Here is a 21,362-nt window from a genome sequence, read left to right as displayed (position 1 = left end):
GAAACTTACAGACTGGACTTGCAACTGTAGGTCATTTTTTTCCTGGAGCAGGGAGACCATTTTCTCCTCCAGCTCCTTCCGACGAGCCTCAGATCTAGCCAGTTCTTCCTTGGCTCGTTCGAAGTCCTCCTTCATGGTGGCCATCTCCTTCTCAGCCTCTGCGCTCTTCAGCAGGGGCTTGATCTTGAAGAACAGGTTCATCCAGGGCCAGTGCTTGACGTTCATGAAGGAACGAACATTGTACTGGATACAGAAGATGGCCTCCCTGTGCACCCACAGGACTCGGATTAATTACCCACAGAACTGGCTAGCTCGTTTTCCATTTGAAACCCTCCCCGACAAATCTCAGATTCTTCATCGGAACTCAGATGGGTAGAAGGGGGCACACCCAAGCTTTGCAGGACCCATGAGTCTATGTGAACGAGGGCACTGGAGGCAGCAGAAAAAGATTAAGAAGAAGGAAGGCTGGGCCCTCCGTGCCAACTCCAATATGCAAACCAGGCCAGGGGCTTAACTCTGTCTAACTATAAAGACGCCACTGTGTGAGGTATTGAAGCTCTCTCTGCATGTGTCTGCTTTCCATGAACTACTGGAAGGTGGGGTTCATTTCCCTGTCTCCAGTGCACAGGATGGCTACTCAGTCACGAAGCAGGAAGTGATTGCTAGCGCTGACTAGGAAGGGTGGGTAGGAGAGATGCCTCACCTCCTCTCCATCATTTTCTTGAACTCCACCCTCATCAGGTAGCCCCTGCACACCGCCTGTGTGCGCGTCATTAGGGTCACCAGCTTCTCGTCTCTCATCTCTTCCAAAAGCCCCAGGAGCCCAGCTTTGAAAAACACCTGCATTAAAAAAGAGATGAGGCCAGCTATCACCTCAGCAGAGGTTCAGTCAGCCTCGGGACTGAACCTGTTTCTTCCCAGTTCCATCCTCCACACCCAGAGTTCATCCAGGCCTCACTTTCCAGTGGGTCAGGTCTCCAGATTTGCACCTCTTGGGCTCTAAAGTAGCTTCCAGGTTTATTAGCCACTGGACTGGTTCTGCAGGGCCCACTTAAAGGCAATCAGGACAAACCCAGAGAGTAACCACAGGGCAAAATTGTGCCCAGAATAGGAGCAAGACAGTGATTGATATATATATATATATATATATATATATATATATATATATATATATATATATGTGCGGAGGGCACATGCATGCACACACAGTGACCAGAAATCCTTCTGTGGTTATAATTACCCTTCTCAAGCCATCTACCCTGGAATCTGTCCTATGTTCTATGCATTCTGAGTCTCTTTCTTCCCTTTGAGAGTCTCTCTTCTGACTCCCTCTAGGATATGAGGGTTCCCCTGCTTGCTGTTCTGTTTTCTAACTTAAGCTTCTTGCCTCTTAAAGATCAGCACAGAACCAGAGCCCCCCAGGGACTGTCCCAGGGCTCCTCTGCCTGGGCTGCATGACAAGGCTGTTCAAGTTGATCAGAGGGAGAAAGACCCTTCCTTCTGAGCACCAAACTAGCTGCAGGGTTGCAGGAGTCTCCAGCCACCTGTTCCTACCTTGGTATGGCCGAATCGGAACTGCTCTCGGTCCACATCAATGGAGTTCAGGAGCTTCTCAGAGGCGTTCTTGCTGTCGATGAACTGCCCTTCTGGGATGGCACTGGCATTAAGGATCCGGTACCTGAGGAGAAGAGACCATGGTTCTGACCTCTCAGCAGGGTCTTGTACCCGAGACCAGACCTTCTAGAACCTTCTGCTCCATTCTTAAGAAGGTAAATACTGTTCTGCTAGTCTGGGAGAAGGGAGAGTCCAGAGACAGAAGCAGGAAGGAAGGAGGAAGATGGACTGAGCATGTAGCTCAGAAAATTTGCCTTCAGATCCCAGGTGTCACTTGGTAATGTCTGGTGCCTTTGGTGGTTACAGCACAGAAATGTGGCGTGTGGTTTGCAGCCGGCATCTTTGGGTAGAGGTTAAGAGATGCTGCTGGGATGCTCTAATGTACAAGAGCACCTCTATATAAAGGATCATAGAGCCCAAGTGCCCATCAGTCCTATGATGAGACATCCTTTTTTAAAGTGACAGACCTAACCTGTCAGGTGACAGGTGACAATAGACCACTTCGGACATCCCAAGACTCACATTGGACATGGGCTTGTTCTTGTGGCAAAGTGACGCTTATAGAAAACCCCGAGAAGCTGTTATTTTGCCAACCAAGGGTACTTTGAATGGGGTGTGTCCATAAAAGCTGTCCCCAGAGGAGAGAGATATACGGAAGAGGTAACCTACCGTTGTTTGAAGTCAGCATAGAGGATTCGGCTGGGGAACCCTTTTCTGCAGATGCGGATGCCCTCCAGGACCCCATTGCAACGCAGTTGGTGCATGACCAGGTAGTGGTCCATCACACCTGGGGAAAACGCAGGGTGTGGGGCATTGGTGGCTTTTCACTATTTGTCTTGATGATCTGAGACACCATGGACTTCGTTGGTATCAACAGCATTTAAGTGTGTTGATACTCGCACCAAATGGGACTCTAGGAGTGACTGCAACTTGTATAACAAGCCTCGCAGAGGAAACTGCCCCAGTCTTCCTGGGAGACTCCAGCAGCCCGTGGCCATGAGAATAAGAGATTTATCCTGCCAGAAGCCTTGGAGACTATGCTCTGAGGAAAGCAGGGGCATTTGGAAAGGGCCTGGGACTTCCCAGTAGACAACCTCATGAGACTTCCTGTCTCTGCTCAAGGGTGAAAATGTCTTAGGTGCAGAGCCTGCAAAACCAGATGTGAAACAAAATCGAGGCAGAAGGGAAGGTAGGAGATGGAGGCTGCGTGTAGGGGCCTGGTGGCCATCTGCTCAGCACCTGTCTCAGGAAGCAGGGGTCAAGTGGAAAATTAGGGGCAGAGGGACCAGAGAAGCCAAGGCCGCTCTTGGTAGCCAGCCTAGCTGGAGGGTTAGAGAAAAGAGACTGTGGCCGTGGTGGTTTCTCACTGCATGCTTTCTAAATTTGCTGGGGAGGGGCACAGCTCATTGTGGCTTTGACTTCATCTTATAGAAATTTCTAGAATGTCTACAGGTGTTCCCAGTTGCTCTGAAGAGAGCTTTATAAGTTTTCATAGCTTGACTGGAGCTGTAGCCACACCTAGGGCAGTAAGTATCATCTTTGTGTGACCTGATACATGTTAGTCATTAACAGCAGCGCTCATCTTAGTTGCCTTAAGGCAGACTTTGTGCAGCTGGTGGCTACACCATACTGTGCAAATGTAGAACACTGTCATCGCTGCCCAAAGGTTCTCTGGGTGGGAATTCCCTGCAGAAAGATCGGAAAAGACTGAGGAGGAAATATCTCTATCAGAATTCCAGATGGATTTGTGCAGGCAACCACAGACATTTCCCCCTCCCTCATTTCCTCCTGGTTTTGGTTCCTTTCCTTTTCGATAGTTAATGGCTTCATTTTATCTTGAATAGAAAAATCCATTAAGGGACTCTTAAGATTCTCATGGTCTTAGGGTACTGTTGAAATTTCTCTGCCAGCCTAATCAAAGAATGAGTTATTCTTGTTGGCAAATTTCCAACATTTCTATTTCTTGGTGATATTAGAGAAATGTTTAAATATATAAATAAACTTTATTTCTTTAGTAACACATTAGTATTCATTTCTCTTGATTTTATAGCATGCAATATTTGTGGTTTATATTTTTTCATTTTCACATCTCCTCTTAGTATCCACTGAGTTTTTAATTTTAACAGAGGCATAATGCTCCCAAACCCCATAGGAGAGAGAGCTCATTGCCCAGACGTGTGGGCAATCTTGAGACTGCAGGGCAGGAGAGACCGCCACTTCTACCCACCTTTGCCCACATCCCTGGCCCAAGAGGAAACTGTATAGGGCCTCTGAGCACAGGAAGATAAGGGCAGTCAAGCTGCAGGAGCCCTGCAATCCAGACTGTGCCCGGATCTGAACAGACCCAGTCAAACAGCTCCCTGCACCCAAATCCCGAGGGAGGAAAAGCTAGACCTGCAGAGGGGCAGACACGCCTGGGAAACCAGAGGAGACTACTCTCTGCCCACATTTCTGACTCTAAAGGAAAACACCTAGTGCCAGCAGGGCTCCTTGCACACAGGGACCCAGAAGTAGGGGTAGGCCCTTCTGGTTCCTGCCCACAGGGACAGCTGAAAGCCAGGGGACAGGAACAACTACATGCCTGAAAGCAGAACACTCTGTTCTCATAACTGGCTGAAAGAAAACAGGTCTACAGCACTTTTGACACACAGGCCTATAGAACAGTCAAGCCACTGTCAGAAATAGCAAAACAAGGTAGCACCAGAGACAACCTGATGTCGAGAGGCAAGCGCAGGAACCCAAGCAAGAGAAACCAATTCTACATGGTATCATCAGAGCCAAATTCTCCCACCAAAGCAAACACGGAATATCCAAACACACCAGAAAAGCAAGGTCTAGATTTAAAATCACATTTCATCATGATGATGGAGGACTTTAAGAAAGACATAAGGAACTCCCTTAGAGAAATGCAGGAAAACACAAGTAAAGAAGTAGAAGCCCTTAGAGAGGAAACACAAAAATCCCTGAAAGAATTACAGGAAAACACAATCAAACAGGTGAAGGAATTGAAAATGGAAATAGAAACAATAAAGAAAGCACAAAGGGAGACAACCCTGAATATAGAAAACCAAAGGAAGAGACAAGGAGCTGGAGATACAAGGATCACCAACAGATTACAAGAGATAGAAAAGAGAATCTCAGGAGCAGAAGATTCCATAGAAATCATTGACACAACTGTCAAAGATAATATAAAACTGAAAAAGCTACTGGCCCAAAACATACAGGAAATCAAGGACACAATGAAAAGATCAAACCTAAGGATAATAGGTATAGAAGAGAGTGAAGACTCCCAACTCAAAGGACCAGTAAATATCTTCAACAAAATCATAGAAGAAAACTTCCCTAACCTAAAGAAAGAGATGCCCATAAATGTACAAGAAGCCTACAGAACTCCAAATAGATTGGACCAGAAAAGAAACTCCTCCCATCACATAATAGTCAAAACACCAAATGCACAAAACAAAGAAAGAATATTAAAAGCAGTAAGGGAAAAGGGCCAAGTAACATATAAAAGCAGACCTATCAAAATTACGCCAGACTTCTTACCAGAGACTATGAAAGCCAGAAGATCCTGGACAGATGTCATACAGACCCTAAGAGAACAAAAATGCTAGTCCAAGTTACTGTATCTGTCAAAACTTTCAATTAACATAGATGGAGAAACCAAGATATTCCATGACAAAACCAAATTTATACAATATCTTTCTACAAATCTAGCCCTACAAAGGATAATAAATGGTAAAGGCCAACACAAGGAGGCAAGCTACACCCTAGAAAAAGCAAGAAACTAATTGTTTTGCAACAAAGAGAAGAAAAGCACACAAACATAATCTCACCTCCAAATATGAAGATAACGGGAAGCAACAGTCTCTGTTCCTTACTATCTCTCACCATCAAAATGGAATCAATTCCCCAATAAAAATACACAGATTAACAAACTGGATACGTAATGAGGACCCAGCATGTTGTTGCCTACAGGAAACACACCTCAGAGACAAAGACAGACACTACCTCAGAGTAAAAGTCTGGAAAACAACTTTCCAAGCAAATGGTCTGAAGAAGCAAGCTGGGGTAGCCATTCTAATATCGAATAAAATCTATTTTCAACCAAAAGTCATCAAAAAAGATAAGAAAGGACACTTCATATTCATCAAAGGAAAAAAAATCCATCAAGATGAACTCTCAATCCTAAATATCTATGCTCCAAATACAACGGCACCTACATACATAAAAGAAACCTTACTAAAGCTCAAAGCACACATTGCACCTCACACAATAATAGTAGGAGATTTCAACACCCAACTCTCATCAATGGACAGATCATGGAAACAGAAATTAAACAGAGACATAGACCGACTAACAGAAGTTATGGATGAAATGGACTTAACAGATATTTATAGAACATTCTATCCTAAAGCAAAAGGATATACCTTCTCCTCATCACCTCATGGTACTTTTTCCAAAATTGACCATATAATGGGGAACAAAACAGGCCTCAACAGATACAGAAAGATAGAAATGATCCCATGCATCCTGTCAGACCACTGCGGGCTAAAGCTGGTCAATAACAATAAGGAAAGAACACCCAAATATACATGGAAGTTGAACAATGCTCTACTCGATGATACCTGGTCAAGAAAGAAATAAAGATAGAAATTAAAGACTTTTTAGAATTTATTGAAAATGAAGGTACAACATGCCAAACTTATGGAACACAATGAAAGCTGTGCTAAGAGGAAAACTCATAGCTCTGAGTGCCTGTAGAAAGAAACAGGAGAGAGCATATATCAGCAGCTTGACAGCACACCTAAAAGCTCTAGAACAAAAAGAAGCAAACACACCCAGGAGGAGTAGAAGGCAGGAAATAATCAAACTCAGAGCTGAAATCAACCAAGTAGAAACAAAAAGGACTATACAAAGAATCAACAGAACCAAAACCTGGTTCTTTGAGAAAATCAACAAGATAGATAAACCCTTAGCCAGACTAACCAGAGGGCACAGAGAGTGTGTCCAAATTAACAAAATCAGAAATAAAAAGGGAAACATAACAACAAAATCAGAGGAAATTAAAAAAATCATCAGATCCTACTACAAAAGCCTATATTCAACAAATCTGGAAGAAATGGACAATTTCCTAGGCAGATACCAGGTACCGAAGTTAAATTAGGAACAGATAAACCATTTAAACAACCCATAACTCCTAAAGAAATAGAAGCAGTCATTAAAAGTCTCCCAAACGAAAAGAGCCTAGGTCCAGAAGGGTTCAGTGCAGAATTCTATCAGACCTTCATAGAAGACCTCATACCAATACTATCCAAACTATTCCACAAAATTGAAACAGATGGAGCACTACCGAATTCCTTCTATGAAGCCACAATTACTCTTATACCTAAACCACACAAAGACCCAACAAAAAAAGAGAACTTCAGACCAATTTCCCTTATGAATATCGATACAAAAATACTCAATAAAATTCTTGCAAATCAAATTCAAGATCACATCAAAACAATCATCCATCATGATCAAGTAGGCTTCATTCCAGGTATGCATGGATGGTTTAATGTATGGAAAAACATCAATGTAATCCACTACATAAATAAACTGAAAGATAAAAACCACATGATCATTTCATTAGATGCTGAGAAAGCATTTGAAAAAATTCAGCACTCCTTCATGATAAAAGTCCTGGACAAGACTGAACACCTAGTGAACATGATTGTTGGGGGAGGGGAAATGGGGGGAGGATGGGGAGGAAGCCCATATAGACGGGAGGGGAGGGACTAGGGGATGTTGGCCGAAACCGGAAGGGTAATAACAATCGAAATGTAAATAAGAAATACTCAAGTTAATAAAGATAAAAAAAAAAAAAAAAAAAAAAGACCTGGACAGAACAGGAATTCAAGGCCCATACCTAAACATAGTAGAAGGCATATACAGCAAACCAGTAGCTAACATTGAACTAAATGGAGAGAAACTTGAGGCAATCCCACTAAAATCGGGGACTAGACAATGCTGCCCACTCTCTCCCTACTTATTCAATATAGTTCTCGAAGTTCTAGCCAGAGCAATCAGACAACAAAAGGAGATCAAAGTAATACAGATTGGAAAGGAAGAAGTCAAAATATCACTATTTGCAGATGATATAATAGTATATTTAAGTGATCCCAAAAGTTCCACCAGAGAACTACTAAAGCTGATAAACACCTTCAGCAAAGTGGCTGGGTATAAAATAACTCATATAAATCAGTAGCCTTCCTCTACACAAAAGAGAAACAAGCTGAGAAAGAAATTAGGGAGACGGCATCCTTCATAATAGTCCCAAATAATATAAAATACCTCGGTGTGACTTTAACCAAGCAAGTGAAAGATCTGTATGATAAGAACTTCAAGTCTCTGAAGAAAGAAATTGAAGACGATCTCAGAAGATGGAAAGATCTCCCATGCTCATGGATTGGCAGGATTAATAAAAATTAGTAAAAATGGCCATTTTACCACAAGCGATCTACAGATTCAATGCAATCCCCATCAAAATTCCAATCCAATTCTTCACAGAGTTAGACAGAACAATTCATCCGGAATAACCAAAAATTGAGGATAGCTAAAACTATCCTCAACAATAAAAGGACTTCTGGGGGAATCACTATCCCTGAACTCAAGCAGTATTACAGAGCAATAGTGATAAAAACTGTATGATATTGGTACAGGGACAGGCAGATGGACAAGTGCAATAGAATTGAGGATCCATAAATGAACCCACACACCTATGGTCACTTGATTTTTGACAAAGTAGCCAAAACCATCCAATGGAAAAAAGATAACATTTTCAGCAAACAGTGCTGGTTCAACTGGACGTCAGCATGCAGAAGACTGCAGATTGATCCATTCTTATCACCCTGTACAAAGTTTAAGTCCAAGTGGATCAAGGACCTCCACATCAAACTAGATACAATCAAACTAATAGAAGAAAAAGTGGGGAAGAATCTCAAACACATGGGCACTGTAGAAAACTTCCTGAACAAAACACCAATGGCTTATCTCTAAGATCAAGAATCGATAAATGGGATCTCATAAAACTACAAAGCTTCTGTAAGGCAAAGGACACTGTTGTTAGGACAAAATGGCAACCAACAGATTAGGAAAAGATCTTTACCAATCCTACAACTGATAGAGGGCTTATATCCAAAATATACAAAGAACTCATGAAGTTAGACTGCAGGGAGACAAATAACCCTATTAAAAATGGGGTTCAGAGCTAAACAAAGAATTCACAGCTGAGGAATGTCGGATGGCTGAGAAGCACCTAAGGAAATGTTCAACATCTTTAGTCATAAGGGAAATGCAAATCAAAAGAACCCTGAGATTCCACCTCACACCAGTCAGAATAGCTAAGATCAAAAACTCTGGCGACAGCAGATGCTGGTGAGGATGTGGAGAAAGAGGAACACTCCTCCATTGTTGGTGTGGGATTGCAGACTGGTACAACCATTCTGGAAATCAGTCTGGAGGTTCCTCAGAAAATTGGACATGCACTACCTGAGGACCCACCTATACCTCTCTTGGACATATACCCAAAAGATGCTCCATATAACAAACATATAACAAAGACACATGCTCCATATTTTCACAGCAGCCTTATTTATAATAGCCAGAAGCTGGAAAGAACCCAGATGCTCTTCAACAGAGGAATGGATACAGAAAATGTGGTACATCTACACAATGGAATACTCAGCTATAAAAAACAATGACTTTATGAAATTCATAGGCAAATGGATGGAACTGGAAAATATCATCCTGAGTGAGGTAACCCAATCACAGAAAAGCACACATGATATGCAATCATCGATACGTGGATATTAGCCCAAATGCTTGAATTGCCCACAGAACACATGAAACTCAAGAAGGATGACCAAAATGCGGATGCTTCATTCCTTCTTTAAAAGGGGAACAAGAATACCCTTATGAGGGGATAGGGAGGCACAGTTTAGAACAGAGGCTGAAGGAACACCCATTCAGAGCCTGCCCCACATGTGGCCCATACATATACAGCCACCCAATTAGACAAGATGGATGAAGCAAAGAAGTGCAGGCTGACAGGAACCAGATGTAGATCTCTCCTGAGAGCCACAGCCAGAATATGGCAAATACATAGGCGAATGCCAGCAGCAAACCACTGAACTGAGAACGGGACCCCGTTGAAGGAATCAGAGAAAGGTCTGAAAGAGCTGAAGGGGCTTGAGACCTCATATGAACAACAATGCCAACCAAACAGAATTTCCAGGGACTAAGCCACTACCCAAAGACTATACATGGACTGACCCTGGACTCCAACTGCATAGGAAGCAATGAAAATCCAAGTAAGATCCCCGGGGGAAGGGGAGGCCCTTTGTCCTTCCAAGGCGGGCCCCCCGGTGAAGGGGATTCGGGGGGGGAGGGCAGTAATGGGGGGAGGATGGGGGGGGGAAGCCAATATAGAAGGGGGGGGGAGGGGTTAGGGGGATGTTGGCATGGAAACCGGGAAAGAGAATAACATTTCAAATGTAAATAAGAAATACCCAATTTAATAAAGATGGAAAAAAAGAAGAAAAAAGAACAGAGGCACAAAACTTTAAGGTCATGCATATTGATGAGACACAGTATATTTCAATACATGAATGTGATTCCTACGGGTTCAAATCCCAACTGTGCTGTTTACCGACTGCATGCATGAAAGGGGACCTTCTGTGTCTTAAAAAAAAAAAAAGGGCCTGATGCTCCCAGATGTGAGTTGATAAGAAGATGTTTTGTAGCTGGGAGGGAGAGCAGAGACACAGAACTGGAATGGTCCAGACTGAACTTGGCCAGCAGACTGAACTGGGCCATGGAGCTTGGGGAGCGAGAGAGGAAGAGAAGAGAGAGGGGGCGAAGAGAGTTCCCTGGAAACCCAGAGACCAAGAAGCCAAGAGACCAAGTGAATGCTAGTCAAAATGGCTGGGTTATAGATGAGTTCAAGAAGCTAGGGGAAGGGAAGTGAGGCTCAGGGCCTCAGGAGGTTGGGGTAGGGTGAGAAGTGCTAAGAGGAGCCAGGACTCTCTAACAGTACATCCAGTGCTGAGAGAGACCAACGTGCAGTGACTCACTTTGATTGTCAAGTTAGTACCCCAGGCATAGTTAATGGGGAAGCTATCCATCCAGTCTCCTTTGCCATAGATAAGGAGAATGACGCCTCCTCTCAGCAGGCAGAAACTATCTTCTTAAAAGCCAGGACTTTTGTCTAAATGCTGGACTTTGGAAAAAGGAATTTCTTGAAATCTAACATGTCTCTACTTCTTCACTTGTAGAATATGGAGAATAGTAGCTTCTACCACAGAAGGTATAGGTATGAGTTGATGTGAGTAACAGGAGGAAAGCAGCCCTGAGCCCGTGGAAAGGAGCCCCTGGGCATGTCATTGTTGTGGTCTGAGGCAAGCAGACAGGGTCAAGGCTATAGCTCCTGGAGAGTCAAGGGCAGGGAGGAAGGCAGAAGAACACAGCATCTGGAAGAAAACTTAAAGACCATCATCTTGTGATGGTCCCATCAGGGCAGGGGCCATGCAAGACAGAGGCCTTTTCTAAAACTCCACAGAAGAATCTTATGGTGGGACAGGATACTGTGGGTATTTTGAAAGGCAGTGACAGAGCAGAGGCTAGATTCTGTTGTCCCAGGTCCCTCTCACAGAAGCTTATTAGGAATTTGAGTTGAGCTCCGCCAGGGGTCGTGCTGTCTTGGCGCCCAGCCCTATGGACGCGCTCTCCAGACGGCCCATGCATAGTCCTGTATTGCCTTGGTATGAATATGTCGAACCTGCTTTTCATTTTTTCTTTTTCCCTTTTGGGTTTTGAGACAGGGTCTTGTTGCGATGCCTCAGCCGATAACAAACTACAACCTTTTGCCTCAGCCTTAGGGACTCTGGGATTGGCAGTGTGCACCTTTGTGCCCATGTTCTGAACTTTAAATGGTTTCCTGAGCCACCGTCTCCTCTCCTCTTTCCAACCCAACCTTAGGAATTTTGCACACGTTTTAGTGAGTCCTGTTCTCTTCAAATAACCACTCCTCGGGAGAGTCACTCACCAGGAGTCTTGGTCTCATTGGGAATCAGGCATCGCACGAAGTGAGGATGGGTGCTCCTTAGGTTGGTCATCAGTTTGTTTAAGTTCTCCTGGGATACAGATAAAAGCAAGCACATTTCTCTCAGCGCTTGCCATTTTACTGGGCAGAGAAACACGTGGAAGAGGAAGGCGCCAAAAGAGAAACCGCGTACCCTGAACACAGCCGACACGGTCTGGAAAGAGGAGCCCTTCTTCTTGCCGCCTTTCTTGCCTCCTGCAGAGTCACCTGCAGAGGGACACACAGAGCTGGGGTCAGGAGCAATGCTGGGGGCCTAGGGGCAGGATCTGTACCCAGTGACAAGAGTATTGGCTGCACTGGCCCAAGTTCTGTTGGGCTGTTCTCAGCTCACACCTAAGCTGCCCAGACATGGGAATACTCAACCTTATCACTATGCTAATGGCTGGGGTGGGCTGAGGTGACATTTAGCTGAGAGCATAATACACAGTCTTGGTGCAGGGAGACAGTCCTCTTCATGGGGAATCTGACATTTAGTCAAATGGGTTGAGGCATTCTTCTTCATGATTGGAATCTCTCTCATGTGTTTACCCCTTTTATTATTCATAATTTTATTTTTTTGGTTTTGAGACTGGGTCTTGCTATGTACCCTAGGCTGGCTTTGAACTTGCAGCAATCCTTCTGCCTCTACTACCCCAGTGCTGGGATCGTAGGAATGGGCCTCATTATCCTGGAATCTGCCTTCATTAGGAAGAAACTGAAAAGGACGAAATGATATTTTTTCCTCACAAATATTCTGTAGTCTATTCCAGTTTTTTTTTTCTGGGAGAAACCACCTAATTTCTTGTCTCAGTTTGAAGTCAGTGATGTTTGGTCTAAGTTTAGTGATTGACTGTCTTTCCTATTTAGCCTCTGAGACTTAATCTTGCTTCAGCTTTGAGGAAAATGTTCCTTCTCTTTTTCTTATACTCTGTCACGTTGCCTCTCTGTATGAGGCTGGCAGGAGTGTATATTTGGGTCAGGGAGGGAAGGTCAGAAAGCCTTTTTTTTTTAAAGATCCGTATCCATCCATGGATTCTTCTAATAATGTCTCGACACTGTTGCTAAGTGACATTGTCCCTAAGAGACAGTGCCCGGGTCGGACTCAGAAATTCGAATTTTGCTCATTTATTACAATTCTCAGCCCAAAATATAACTAGACATTAACTCTTATAGTGTTATATTGTTGTCTACTAAATGATTATCTTCCACTCATTTTAAATTGAAGAAATTAATAAACGTGCACATTTAAATGATCAGTATTTTAAAACTATATCTTGGGCAATTGTTTACTGCACCACACCTGTTAGTAAAGAGAGCGTGAAGGGACTAGCAACACTGGAAGTTGGTCCGGCTGCTCTTTATCCACTTTGAGAACTTCTGTAGTTTCCCAAATGATTAGACATAGAGGCAGGCTATGGCAGCACACTCCTGCATCCTAGCATATGGGGATTTGAGGCAGGAGGATTGTAAGTTTGGGACATGCTGGGCTATAAACTGAATTCTAGGCTAACTTGAATTATAAGGTGAAACCCGGTCTCAGACAAATAAACATAGTTATTGCTTGGCTACAGCACCAACTGGGAAAGACTCGAGGACACCATGTGACCCTGCATATACCATGTGACCCTGCACACCATGTGACCCTGCAAACACCATGTGACCCTGTATACACCATGTGACCCTGCATTTTTAGTCCTAGGTGTATACTCTTGTCGCTGACAACAGATAAGCACATACACATGCTCACTGAAGTCCTATTCACTGTAGCCAGAAAGCAGAGATAGTCCAAATACCCACAGACTACAGAGACAAGGCGAAGACTACCCCCACCCATGCAGTGGGATGTTACTGTCTCTGGAAAGTAATCGAGAACTAATACTGCTACATCATGGCACAAGCCTTGAAAATATCAAGCCTGAGTGAAAGACCTTCTCATGTCTGATTCCATTTCTATGAAATTTCCAGAAGAGGCCAAACACACCCTCAACCTAGCCTCAGCTATACAGGAGTTCCATAGCCACATACACCCTTGTAGTAAAGTCTTGGTAGCACCCCTAAGTGAGGTCACAGAAACCCTGGTCAGCTTTGAGAAAATAGTCCATAGAGAGAGATGGGAGGTAGAGCAGAGGTTGCCAGGCTCTGGGGACAGGAACGGTGAGAGACTGCATATGGATTACAGGGGTGATAAGATGTCCTTAAATTGGATAGTAGTGACGATTGCTCAGAGTTACAAACATATACACCCACTACATTTTAAAATACTAATTATATTGTATTTCAATTACATCTTAATTTAAAGAAGCTCATGGAGCAATGGATTACTGACCAACTTGTCCACTTAGGGTCCATTTTAACTCCACAGGGCTTCGTGTTTTAAGAGGAACACTGGGAGTAGGAAGAAGAAAAATGGAGGCAAGAGCAAATGTGAGAGAAGCTCATGTTGTGTGTCTGATGTATGAGCATCTTTAGTGTGTGAGTGAGTGCACGGAGTTTTCCATGAGGGAAAAAGAACATTACCTGCTTCTGCTCCTGCGTAGTTGGAAAAGAGGAAGGACAAGAGCTTCAGAGAGGACTTCTGGTACAGCCCCACCACGGTCTCATTCAGGGGGTCCTTGTTCTTGTCCAGCCAGCCGGCGATGTTGTAGTCCACGGTGCCCGCATAGTGCACCAGGGAGAAGTGGGCCTCCGCCTTGCCTTTGGCAGGCTTGGGCTTCTGGAAGTTGTTGGATTTTCCCAGGTGCTGGTCATACAGCTTGTTCTTGAAGGAGGTGTCTGTCGCCTTGGGGAACATACATTCCTCTTCCAGGATGGAGAAGATGCCCATTGGCTAGAAGAAAAAGGATGACAGAGATGGTGTCTTTACAGTTGAGAAGCCATGCTAGTGGTTCCATGGTTGGAGAAAGCAGAGAGAACTCCTTTGGTGCCGTCACTGTGCTGCTGAGAGCACTGGATTGTGAGCCATGAAAACAAGGTTCCTGTGTGTGTGTGTGTGTGTGTGTGTGTGTGTGTGTGTGTGTGTGTGAGAGAGAGAGAGAGAGAGAGAGAGAGAGAGAGAGAGAGATGTAGTAACAGAACAGTGGTAGATACAAAGAATGGACTCTTGCTGGGTAGATTAGTCTGAAACTCATAAGCCTTCTGTTTTAGACCCCTGAGCATTGGGATTACAGGAATCTATCCCCTGGCTCAGCATCGAAGTCCTTATTAAAAGTTAACATAATTCCTTATTTTCACAGTAACCTCCCACTAGGAATACCAATGCTCCTGGTCTCTGCTTTTTGAATTTTGGGGCATGCCAGTAAGTAAGAGATGCCACCGTGCATGTGCAGAATCCAGTGACATGCTTGTGGTCTTATATTTTAACCACTCAGGCACCTCCTTAGTTGTGAGAACAGTTCTGAGTGCCTTCTGAGTCTTCCTTTTTCCAAGCTTACCTTTTTTGCAAGGAAGACTCCAGCTGTCTGAAAGGGAGAGGTATTAGAGATCTCCATCTATGACCAGACAGAGACAGGTGCCAACCATGGAAGAAGGAAGGAGCATCCCTACCTTCTCGATGAGCTCAATGCAGGCCGCCAGGTCCATCCCGAAGTCAATGAACTCCCACTCAATGCCTTCCTTCTTGTACTCCTCCTGCTCCAGCACGAACATGTGGTGGTTGAAAAACTGTTGCAGTTTCTCGTTGGTGAAGTTGATACACAGCTGCTCCAGGCTGTTGAACTGGGTGGGTGCAAATGTGAAAGAGCTTAAGTCTGAAAAATCTATGCGAATGACTTTGGGACCAGAGCTAAGCAGACAGAATAAGCCAGTCATTTGCCCAAACAGCTCACATCAAAGATCTCAAAGCCAGCGATGTCCAAGACCCCAATGAAGTACTGCCTGGGCTGCTTGGTGTCCAGCTGCTGGTTGATGCGGGTGACCATCCACAGGAACATCTTCTCGTAGACAGCTTTGGCCAGGGCGCCCACTGAGTTGGTCACCTTGAGAAAGGACCATCCACTTAACATTCATATTAATTCATTAGTCCACGCTCACTGGTCACGTTAGGTTGAAGCATGAAATTGACATCATGATGGCCAAAAGTAATTAAATGTTGACAATTTCACATCGGTCAGTGTTTTATTAAATACTATAAAGACATCTAGCTCATGATATTCTCCTTTTTCTGATAACAATTCCTCTAAAAACATTGTTTCTTAACAGCCATGGCTGAGAACATGACTCCAACCCTTGTTGTGTTCCAATCAGAGAATTCTTGATGTAGATTGGATGAATTAATATCCCTTTATAGAATTTGGAATTGGAATCAAAAGCCACTGGTCTGGATCTCAGGTTGAAAGTAGAAATACGGAGGTGTAAAGTTGAGAGTTCTGAGGGAGGTCTCAGACAGGAGGGGCAAAGGGACCTTACTTAGCAAAGACAATAGAGACAAAGATAATAGCATTTGCAGCTGCAAAGGAGTCAGAGAGAGGCCACCTCGCCTTCATTTCCTAGTTACCTGCCCTCATTGCAGGAGTGGGCATGCCCGCGTCTGCACTTCTTGGGCTACCCCTGAGATCTAAGGATAATTTCCAGTTTGATGCTGAAGTCTGTTTCACACAACTTTCTGAATGTACCCAGAAGACTGCTGCAGATATGGTTAGAAGGTCTGAAGGAGCTGAACAGGCTTGCGACCCCATAAGAACAACAGTGCCAACCAACCAGAGCTTCCAGGGACTAAACCACTACCCAAAGACTATATATATATACATGGATGAACCCTGGGCTCCAGCTTCATATGTAACAGTGAATAGCCTTGTTGGGGCACCAGTGGAAGGGGAAGCCCTTGGTCCTGCCAAGGTTGGACCCCTAGTGTAGGGGATTGTTGTGGGGGGACAGTAGTGGGGGGAGGTGGCTGAGGAGGGGAACACCCATATAGATGGGGAGGGGAAGGGGTTAGGGGGCTGATGGACAGGAAACCAGGAAAGGGAATAACATTTGAAATGTAAACAAGAAATACCCAGTTTAAAAAAAAAATCAAGCCGTCCCAGTCAACGGGATTCTGAGAATCCGATACCTGCTGGACATTCTGTCCTTTGGTGACATACTCATTTCCAACCTTCACTCTTGGACAGCACAGTCCTTTCAGCATCTCTGCAGAATTCAGTCCCATCAGGTACCCAGCTTTGTCAGCCACTGAAGGTAGAGGAGACATGGTGTTACAGGAAACAGAAGCCACTGGGCTATCCAGTTAGCCCAGGCTCCTCCCAGAAACATGTCTCTCAATCTTCCTGTGATGTCTCTGTATTCTCCTCTCTGTAACAGGCATGGACTTGTCGGTAAAGGTTTTGAGCTTGCAAATGCCCTACTGTTGAGCCAAATGCCAGACAGTATACATCTTGACTGGTTTTTGACCTACAAATATTTCAACTTCATAAACACATTAATCAGCTGGGCACAGTAGTGCACTCCTTCAACCCCAGCACTTGGGAGTCAGAGACAGGCAAACCTCTGTGAGTTTGAGGCCAGCCTGGTCTATACAGCAAGCTCCAGGACTGTCAGGATTACCTAGAGAGATCCTTTCTCAAAACAACAACGATGACAACAACGACGACAACAACAACCCCAAACCCAAAAGGCTGTTAGTTACATTGTAACACCCGTGGGTCCCACCAACAATGAGTTGAAAATGCTAAGAGAAAGAATTAAGAGGGGTTGGGGATTTAGCTCAGTGGTAGAGCACTTGCCTAGGAAGCGCAAGGCCCTGGGTTTGGTCCCCAGCTCCGAAAAAAAGAACCAAAAAAAAAAAAAAAAAAGAATTAAGTTTGAGTTTGTTAGATGGCTTAGCAAGTGAGGGTTTGGCTGCCAGGCCTGATAACCTGACTTTGAGTCCTAGGACTCACACAATGAAAGGAGAGGACTGAATCCTGGGAGTTGTTCTCAGACCTCACTACATGGACCCTGGTGTACAACTCCCTCACACCCCCAAAATAAATGTAATATTTAAAAAATGCATTATTAGCGACAGTAGCTCACATCTTTAATCCCAGTACCTAGGAGGCAGGGATAGGTGGATCTCTGTTAATTTCAGACCACCCTGGTCTATATAGTGAATTCTAGACTAGCCAGGGCTACTTAGTGAGATCCTATCTGAAAAACGACAACAATAACAATGAAATTGCATCTGCACTTAGCAATATAGCACGACTATTTACATTGTAGTAGATGTTAAAGTCATCTAGAGATAATTCACAGTACATTGGACAGTATGTACATCAGTGCACAGATACTTCCACAGTTTACACAGGGGAGTTCACTCGCTGTTAGGAGTGTGTGTGCCGGTCAGGGTTAGTTTCTGTCAGCTTGACACAAACTAGAGACTCCTTGGACGCAGTAGCCTCCAACAAGGCGTTGCTTTTATCAGATTGGTCAGGGGCGGGGGCATTTGCTTGATTGCAAATTGATGAGGATGGCATGGCATACCGTTAAGCACATAGTCCTAAGTTGTCAGAAAGTAGCTGAACACAAGCCAGGAAGAAAGCCAGCAAGTGGCTTCCCCCATGTCTCTACTTCAGATCCCGCCGACATATTCCTGCCTTGATGGTTGGCTTCCTTCAAAGGTGAACTAACCTGTAAGCCAAGAAACCCTTTCCTCCTCTAAGTTGATTTTAGTCGTGGCTTTCATCACAGCAACAGAAAGCAAACTGGAACATGGGAGTTATAGGCATTCCTTGATTTCTAAGCCTACACAATGCCAAGTGAGGCCTGCAGAGACATTCATTTAAGCTGTGCACATTAACTGACGCCAGCTGAACCCATCAGGAAGGTAGAGCAATGCTTCCCCAAGGCTGACTTTCCCGGCCTGTGACTCTCATCTTCTTGCTGGTTGTGGAGACAGGTTCGTTCAAATCCAGGGCAGTATTTGGTAAGCACTTAATCAAATGCCAAATGAACACTTCACTCCATGCCCATTTGGGTGATCAGGACCAGTTAGTTATTCATCATCAGCCACTCTTAGCCTTGGTAAGTCCATGTTCATTTCATGCCCTCAAATTGCTGGCCTTGCCCTTGCCTCCAACAGCCATGAAACACTACAGCAGCAAAGAGTCTGGGACTCTAGGATCAGATTACCTGGATCCAGTCTGGACTGCCTGGATCTGGATTTTCTGCTTCTCTAAGCTTTAGTTTTGTCCTTTGCAGAATTGGGGTGATATTGGCAGCGTTGGGATTTTAGGGTTCCCAGGAGGCATGCCTGGTGTTCAGTGAGCTCCCATGACTACTCTCTATGGTAACTCAGATTGCTATCATCTGAGGTGCTCATGCCTTGGCTAAGTTCTTCACTGTCTCTTTTGTGGGGATTCTTTCTGTTTGAAACCCGAGGCACAAGATTTGCAGGGCAAGAAGGAGGTCAGGAACTCTACCAGAACATGTTTCTATGCAATCCACACTTGTTGAAGACCCTGGTGCATTTTCTCTAAGGTTCCCTGCTTAAGATAGGCTGACTGCTGACTCATTAATTGCCCTTCTATGTGGGGTGTCACTGGCTTATATAGTTTGCCAAATGCAAATGTACCACATTCTTACTTCCCCTTGTAGCCAAAACAGACCAGCTCTCAGTTCCCACCACATTATTTCTCTTGTATCCTTACTTAGCTCAGTGTGTATCTCTCTCCCCACATCTTTCAGAATCCTACCCCTCCTTCACAGTCCAATTCACTGTCCCCTACTCCAAGAAGCCTTCCACAGTTATCCTAGGTGAGCATGATTCCTGTTCTGAATTTGGTATCTCTTCCCATCATGTGCCACTGAGGTAGACAGGTTTCTAAGAGGGTTCCCAAGACACGTGTCTCTGGAACACATCTTGTATGATCTTCCTCTTGAGTGTAGGTGGGAATCTATGAATATGGCGGTCTATTATACCCATGATAATGCTGCTCATCAGATGGCTTTCAGATGACAAAAGGAAGATTAATCCAGGCAGATAGAAACAAATCAGGTGAGCCTTAACAGCATGCTGATAAGGTCATTTAGATCTTCCTACCATTTAAGCCATGCCTAGAGAGCCTTCTTGAGGTCTCCAAACTTAACCAACCTGGATTTGTACACTGGAGATAGAGTCAATAGGAAGGATTTTTAGGGGTGACCCATGATTATTCACCCATGTATTCAAGGAATATTTTAGGATGCATGTGAGAGAAGAGATGTCCAAAGAATAGGTCACACAGAATGCTGTGAGTTTCGTTGCCTCTCCTCTCTTCCTGCTACTCTCAGTTTTATTTCTCGGATTTCTGTGGATATGTCGGGGTGTGGCTTTCTGTGAAGGAAGAGTGTGTGTCAGCAGCCAGGTGAGAATTACTAAAGGGGAGACTTGGTCACTAGTTTTTGCTTCAGGGTCAAGTTCAGTAGATGTCAGGGTGGGGACAATAGGAGGAAGCAAACTTGACTTCCTTTTTAGCAGAAGTTTTTCCATTTTAAGTTCAAATTAACAGGACAGTATTCTGGGGATCAATGTTAGTATACATAAAGAGATAGTGAAGTCCACTTAGCATTAGTCTTCCACTCAAGTCCACCTCAAAGATCAAGCATATTTTGGTGATGAGAGTAGATGACGATTTGACACTGTAAGTCTTAATGAAAGGAGTGGACTGCTTTAAAGACATGAATTCATGACAAACCTTGGGCAACTCAAATGCAGGGCATATAATTTTGGAAGAGCAACAAAGTGTATCTCACATAACACAGGCTTGGGACACACATGGATTTGGGTGTGGACTCACCCCCCCCCCACACACACACACTCAGAGGCAGTTACCTTCCGTGCCGTCTGGCTCTGCCTGCTCCTCCCTCTGCTTCTGTTTGAACTTCATGTTCCCATAATGCATCACAGCCCCTGTCAGCTTGTAGATCCCAACTTTCTCCTCTGGGCTGAAGCCCAGGATGTCAATGGCATTCTAGAAGGGACAAAAAGGAGTCAGGGATCTGTATTGTGTATCAGATGAAACAGCATTTGCTCACCCAAGTGGATGAATGTGTGACGTGTCAAGTTAAGGGCTAAGATCTGGGTTTATAAATATGTTTGTTTAGGTGAGTGGAGATTATGGGAAGAAAATGGAGTATTCATTTTCTTTTATTAGATAAGAACTCGCTGTAACCTCTCCAACGACATATAAATTAGGTTATTTTCTGGATGAGGGTATTGAAACCACTCTGTGATGCTGGAGGAAGAAAATTGCACAGACAGTGATAGAGGAATAATGTCCAAAATTTTTGGTTTGTTGTAACATGGGAATCCCAGTGTGGTCTGTTATTTAGTAAATTCACTACAGAATATTAGACCTGGGACGGAAGGTCAGCAGAGATATTACCAACTCTCAGATGATCAAAGGGCACATTTTTGCAGAACCCCCCCCCTTTTATATAAGGCATTGGATGAGGCACTATCGGTATCTTATCTTACTAAGTCTGCATGAATACCTTGTAGGTTTATAGCATGTATATATGTAAGTATGTAAGTGTGCACCCTTAATGCTCACATATTTTGTAAATATACAGACTCGTGGATGAAGAAGTAGGATTCTCTGAAGATGAGAACCTGCCCAGGGTCCTATAGAGGGGATGCTATGGGGTGGGGCCAAGAGCTAGTCTGGATCCA

The 21,362-nt window shown here is 44.3% G+C and overlaps 1 protein-coding gene across 1 annotated transcript in view; it reads right to left on the bottom strand.

Annotated features, from left to right (window-relative positions):
• The window catches only part of Myh13 (myosin heavy chain 13), a 56,072-nt gene that overhangs the window by 24,624 nt on the left and 10,086 nt on the right, over positions 1 to 21,362 (bottom strand). Inside the window, exons 10-20 of the mRNA XM_032912547.1 lie at positions 20,523 to 20,661; positions 16,788 to 16,906; positions 15,562 to 15,711; positions 15,281 to 15,451; positions 14,255 to 14,564; positions 11,892 to 11,965; positions 11,702 to 11,789; positions 2,284 to 2,401; positions 1,555 to 1,678; positions 704 to 840; positions 10 to 265 (exon numbers count right to left, since the gene is read on the bottom strand). Coding sequence (XP_032768438.1) covers positions 10 to 265; positions 704 to 840; positions 1,555 to 1,678; positions 2,284 to 2,401; positions 11,702 to 11,789; positions 11,892 to 11,965; positions 14,255 to 14,564; positions 15,281 to 15,451; positions 15,562 to 15,711; positions 16,788 to 16,906; positions 20,523 to 20,661 — 1,686 coding nt within the window. The remainder of the gene's footprint in view (positions 1 to 9; positions 266 to 703; positions 841 to 1,554; positions 1,679 to 2,283; positions 2,402 to 11,701; positions 11,790 to 11,891; positions 11,966 to 14,254; positions 14,565 to 15,280; positions 15,452 to 15,561; positions 15,712 to 16,787; positions 16,907 to 20,522; positions 20,662 to 21,362) is intronic.

Source organism: Rattus rattus, chromosome 9, assembly GCF_011064425.1.
Source record: "Rattus rattus isolate New Zealand chromosome 9, Rrattus_CSIRO_v1, whole genome shotgun sequence".
NCBI classification, from domain to species: Eukaryota; Metazoa; Chordata; class Mammalia; order Rodentia; family Muridae; genus Rattus; species Rattus rattus.
The sequence above is the reverse complement of the archived record's forward strand: the minus strand, read 5'-3'. Positions and strand labels throughout refer to the sequence as shown.